This window comes from Egretta garzetta, unplaced genomic scaffold (assembly GCF_000687185.1).
Source record: "Egretta garzetta isolate BGI_Z169 unplaced genomic scaffold, ASM68718v1 scaffold251, whole genome shotgun sequence".
NCBI classification, from domain to species: Eukaryota; Metazoa; Chordata; class Aves; order Pelecaniformes; family Ardeidae; genus Egretta; species Egretta garzetta.
Genome location: NW_009258952.1, coordinates 4,275,108 through 4,281,291, shown reverse-complemented (window position 1 = coordinate 4,281,291; position 6,184 = coordinate 4,275,108). Strand labels below are relative to the sequence as shown.

Genomic DNA, 6,184 nt, shown 5'->3' with positions numbered 1-6,184 from the left:
GACTTAATTTACATTTTCTTTGGCCTTTCCACATGACCATCCAGTTACCTCAGAAAGGTTGCTTCCTTACCGACACTTTTGTTCTCCATCTAAATCTCCTAACTGAGTAGAGATGTAGCCATAAAAAGTGTTGAAAATTTAATCATTATTTGTACTTTACCATCTTGGTAACATTTGGAAGGTTAGTGGTTTGGAAAACAGTCCCACACATTTCCTGTGAAGCAGAATATGGATTGTAATGCCATTGCAGGCGACCTGTTTCATTGTGCCCTTCCTTACTTTCACCTCCATTTCCCTTTCCTTCCCAGATATGCCTCAGACAGGGTTTGCAAAAGAGAAAACAATGAGACCATTAAATATGACCTCCTAGTTCAGTTTGTAAAGTCAAAAATATTTATTCTAACAAAATTTCATTGCGCTTGGGTATTTTAGTTTCATTTCTTTTGAAGCCAGGAATTTCATTTGTTTTTTGTAAAACATTAATTCTCTTTAGAAATCTGTTCTTCAGCATATAAGCAACGAACACAGAAGTGCAAGTGATCTCTTGGGTCTGCAAGTTCTAGTCGAATATAGTTGCTAGAATAGTGAGCATAAGATGCATGATTTCTCTCTTTCCTAAAAGCTTTTTTTAGTATTTTGCTTCAATAGAGCTTTATTCTTTAAACCAGAATCCCTCATTGCAAAGGATTACTTGGATTTTTATATGTTATGATTTATTCCCAATAAGCTGCTTGGAAGAAAAATTAATCTGAAATGAATGTAATTTTTATTTGTAGCATCTTTAAGAAAATTCTTAGATAGTTAAAGTTATGAGTAGTCACAGGAAGAGTTGCAGGATCCTAGAATTGTATTTAACAAAAAAAATTGTCATTAGAGTGTTGCAGTCTTAAAAATAACATGAGGAATGTTTTTATGTTTCAGTTTACAGAATCCTCCAGGAAGCAAGGCATTCAGAGTATTTGCTGTTGTTTGAGTCTGGCAAGTACAATGTAAAACAAGCAAGTGAAACCAGAGCACTTGGAAGAAAATAATAAAGGCCATTTCTTATAATTCCTAAAATTTGTATAAAGCTGTAACATTATTGTACAGAAGATGTATACTGCTTTCCACCGAAAAGTTTAAATTGCATATATATCTTAATGAAAAAAATCTGTAAAAGTAAACATGGGAGAAAAATTCATTTGGAAATCTATAATGATATATAACAATATTTTGAATCCTGTGTTAAATATTGCTATATTTTCTTAGCAGTTGCTCCTATACAGTTAATTCAAAGCTCATAAAAGTTCATTGTTTTCTTCATCTGAATACATTATTGTATGGTGCTTTATATATGCCACTAACAGTAACCTTAAAACTATACCATAGGGAGGCCTGAGTTTTTATTTCCAATGTACATAAAAGAAGCCATCCCAATAATTCAATATAATAAATCATGCCTTAAAGTAAAATAAAAATATATATAACTTTTTGATGATTTACAGTAGCATTAGCCATGCAAGCGTAAATTAAGAGCTAGACTGTTTTCAGTTTCACACTAATCATAAGTACAAATACCTATTTTGAAGTAAAATGGAAAATATAAAATATCGGGAAGTCCCGGGTCATATTAGCATGTTTTCCTCTAAAGAAACATTTTTAAGAGACTGGGCCATTCATGTTTATTATTTTAAAGTATGTTAATAAATAAAATGTTATTGGATGCTGCTAAGCTCTTTAGTTTAAATAACCAGTTCATTATGGCCCAGACCTTCACAGATATTCAGCTATATTGGGATGGGTGAGTGAGAGATAGACATATATAACCTTGAAGGATCTGAGAAAAATTTCATTTTGAGAAGTGGAGTAACCTGAAATCAAGGAATAAGCCATCAGTTCTGCAGTGCAGCTCTGCACGCATAAATGCTTTATTTTTGCCATGTGACTCCTTCAATTCACCTAAATTGGGTTTCAGCAAAAATGTAGAATTGTACACATACATAAAAATTTGCAAGCTTGAGGCCTTAAGCTGTGCATGGTATCCGTATACTATACATTTATATGAGGGTAAATGTTCAAGAAAACCTTAAAGAAAATGGTAACAAAGGCTAACCTTGCTCCTCATGACCTGGCAAATACTCCTGCAGGCCAGGAAGTATAGTGGTACGGAGCCCAGTGACAATTATGTCATTTGTTCCTTCACCATTTTAAAAAATCCATTTGTGGTGAACAGCCTTGTGCATTAATTTTACCATATTATGGTATATGAAGAACATGTAGTGGTGATACTATGTTTCTTTCTATGAAAAGTGTATTGGTGCTTTAAGACTGAAAAGCTGTTAAACTTTATTTTTGGTATTTTTTGTTTCTGTTGTTGAATTTATTTCCTTCCAGCTTGTAAACTTATTCATATTCTTCATATTTCAGAATAGCATATTCTGCCTTCTGTTTTGCTACATGTACTACCTCATGTAGTTAGGCAAGCTTTGTTAGTTTTTTTGATCTGTTTTGAATAAAATTAATTTACGTAGTAAAAGTACCTGTGACAGCCTTTATTTTTTGATTGTTTGCCCTGCCTCTAGAAGAAAAATATAACAGACACCCAAAGTTTACTACTTTTTCTCTGACCTAAACATTGCAAGTGTAGAACCAAGCAGTAGACATAGCCTGAGGTTCTAAAAGCTGTAAAGGCAATTTAGGCACACAACTTACATTAATTGCATTGGGAGTTTAATGCATAATTCTTCTGGTCATTTCTTTCAAGTTTTGACCAGGGTCTTTGGGAACAGATTGCTTTCTCATTTTAATGGGGAACTCTGTGTCAGGAAGCGATTATAAAAAAGCCACCACCTTTTGTTCAGTCCAACTCTTTGCTGTTGTGGTAAATGTTTCTAGTGCAAATGTTCCTAGCTACATTTCTCGGGAACAAGCAGGTTTTTATATTACACATTCTTTTTTTGCCTCATAAGACTAATGGCCAACTTGGGAGTTCCAGAAAAGAAAATCTATTTAATTGATGAGGGAGACAAAGAGTCTTTGATGTATAACCCCCTTTTTTGCAGGTGGTGGCAGGGGGGCATTGAAAGAAGCTTTATATAGATTTTGCAATACTGGCATTAATCTTTTTTCAGAATTGAAACCAAAGTGTAAGTAGACTTTGACTGTGATGGGACTCCTTTGAAGGCTTGAGAGAGTCTAGCACTGCCTTTCCTTAAAAAGGGACCAAAGCAGTAACACAGAAAGGCCTTGAAATACCTACAGCTGGCGTTGTCAGAACATAAAATGGAGTAAGGCCACTTCTGAAAGTAAGGACACACAGAACTGCTGAGGGAGACTTTTGAAACAAAATGGTGTGAATGCAACCATAGTGTCCCTTTGCTCACAGGTGGGACACTTTTTTGCAGCCTGGCCTTGCCATCCAGCAGCTCTCCGTGCCCCCTGCCTGGCCCATGGTCCCCAGCAGTTGCCTCAGAAAACCATGGGAAGCCTGTTGGGTGCTGCAGAGCCTGGGTGGTGAGATGAGTCCCTGCTCTTCCGGCCAGGCAGTAGGGTCCACCCCTTTCTTTGGGCAGAGCCGAGCCTTGGATGAGAGAGAAACAAGACAGTCACACCTTCAGTCATAACCACAACTTCCTCACTTTGGGTAGATGGGTGATTGGAGGCCCGTGTGGAAACACAGTTGCCGCACCAAATTTATGCCTTTTTCCTCCATTTGTTCCTGATGTCTTTTTTGTTCTCCTGTGTATCTTTGCTTCCTCTTCTCTCTCTCTGTCTCATCTCTGAAGTCCCACCTACATTTGCTGGGAGTTCCTGTGCGAGGGAACAGGGGTGGACCCTTGGTGCCGTAACAACAAAATTAGTGCTCGGTGGGAGAAGTGGGAGCTGCCTTTGATGTGTGTAAATGGTTGCTGTGAGCAGCTCTGCTAACCAGCACAGTGACAAAAAGAAAGGGAGGTGACTCCTCACGTCTTCCGTTCTACAAATTTTAGAGTTCTGTTTCTTTTCCACATTCAATGATTCTATCCTATTATAAATATTCCAACTAACATTGGGGTTTTGAGAAATTATCTTCTATATTTACTGTAAATAACAAGTCAATGAGTAGATGTTTCCAAGCAGCTGTAGAGTGAGAGAGCTACACATCGGTATTTTTATCTGCACCAGCAGCAACTGTATGCCAGATGGTCACAACTAATTCACAGAAAGCCCAAGTGAGTAACTAGCAGTATCAGAAAATTTGTTGTAGCCTGAAGAAAAAAAATAGAGAATTCAAATTTTAAATTCTGAAGAATTGTTTCATTAACCAAACAGTTACAATATTATGTTCTCAACTTGAAATTTTAAAAAAAGTATGATCAATAAGAAAGTAGAGCTTAATTTATGCTATTCACAATATTTAGCTTGCCTCCCAGGAAAGACTTATAAGTAGCCAACATGAATAATTACAACAGATACATAACAATCCTCTGCCAAAAAAAAAAAAAGCTGGTTTAGTACATTGATAATCTGCCATTTATGATTTTGAAAGGGCTAAAATATCAAGAAATGTAAGCTGACTAAATGCAGTAGGCCCTTGAAAGTGTATGTGGAGCAGTGAAGAATACATATGAACCTTTTCTCATGATCCTGGGATATTTCCAATTACGACTTGCTTCATGAGGAATCTTTTCAAAAGAAAAGCATAGGACTGATTTGGAGAGGAGTCAAGTATTTGTCAAGCGTAGTTCACTTGCCTGGTGAGCTTTTCAGTAAGGATCAGTTGAGGCATTCCTCTGCTGTGCTGCATCCCTTCCAGCTGGAGTAGCTAACTTCATAACTAAACAGGAGTTAGCATGAAAGAAAGTGGTCAGACCCTAACAGATAATTCTTTAACAGTCTCTCACCATTTTGATAGCTGTTTGAAAATACATTTCTTTTAGGGAACTTGGGACCCATACTCATGTCAGCAGGCTGCTCATAGTACTAGCTGGACATAAACTAAGGAAACTAAGAAACATTTCCTAAACTTTGTGGATACTAAGGAATTTTGGAGAGGTTACAGACTTCCTTGTGTCTGATTTCTGCATAGGGGACAGTCTGATCTAGAAATTATACATAAAGTATTTTTGGAACCAAGCCTGAAACACAGGTTGGGATAACATACGTGTAAGTTTGCAGGTTTTTAACTGATAAAGTACTTGGTTTCAAGTTTTATGCAAATGCAAGACTGTCAGCTGTCTATGGATTCTCAGTGGATTTAAAAGAAGAAAAGTAACATCAGCATTTTTGTGTGTATTGATACATATGCCTAGGAAAATGCATGACACTTTACTTCACATGGCAGAGATGTAACCAAGTTACTCACATAAACAGTGTCTTCTGTGTAGCATTTGCTTTTGAAGTATGTTTTGAATTTGGCTTAAAAATCAGATAACCCGGCTTCCTGTGAATACACAAGGGAAGGTTTATTTCCTGCAATTTCTGTAGTCATACAAAGGGTCAGATTTAGAAATGTAAATATTTGGAAGTTACAAAGATTATTCATACAGTGCAATATTCTGTTCAGAAATTTATATAAATACTGTATGAAATACTTTACTGTCACACTTCTATGTCTTAAGGCTTTTTATAGCATCTGTGGAACTCTAGGGAATTATAAAAGGAATGAAAAGCCTGAAGAGTTTTGTTTCATTCAGTGTATAATATGCATCTTACGGGGCTTTAGCTATAAAAATGATAGCATACATTAGCATTCAGAAAATTGCATATGATTTTATAAAGACATACATTGTGCATGTGGGAAAAGAAGCCATGCTGTCAGCACTAGCTTTAGCCTGTCTTTACTGTCAGGAATAAATGATAGAAATAGTATTTAAATATGGTCACTATTGATACTACTGGTATTGTTATTAAATGAAATGTCCTCGTCCTGTACTAGGGGGCTGTGAAAATACAATAAAATGTGATTCCTGCTCCATGTTAACATACAATGATAATGTGACACCTGAAATTTGCCATCAGCTGTTCAATGATCTGTGCTAAATGCCGTGTTCATCTTAGCCTGTTTGTTAGGAGACAGATGCCTGTATCATTAAACCATCATAGCACTTTGCAAAAAGTACTAATAATGAGTCTTACATTTTCAGAAGCTAGCAAAAGCCCCCCAGTCAGACCAGCTCAATATAATAAGACAGAGGAAAATACGAGACTGAAGGAGGAAAGTAAA

General features: G+C 36.4%; 1 protein-coding gene across 1 annotated transcript in view; it reads left to right on the top strand.

Moving 5' to 3' along the window:
* The window catches only part of CRISPLD1 (cysteine rich secretory protein LCCL domain containing 1), a 38,485-nt gene extending 37,512 nt beyond the window's left edge, over positions 1 to 973 (top strand). Inside the window, exon 14 of the mRNA XM_009634485.2 lies at positions 922 to 973. Coding sequence (XP_009632780.1) covers positions 922 to 973 — 52 coding nt within the window. The remainder of the gene's footprint in view (positions 1 to 921) is intronic.
* Positions 974 to 6,184: the final 5,211 nt, after the last annotated feature.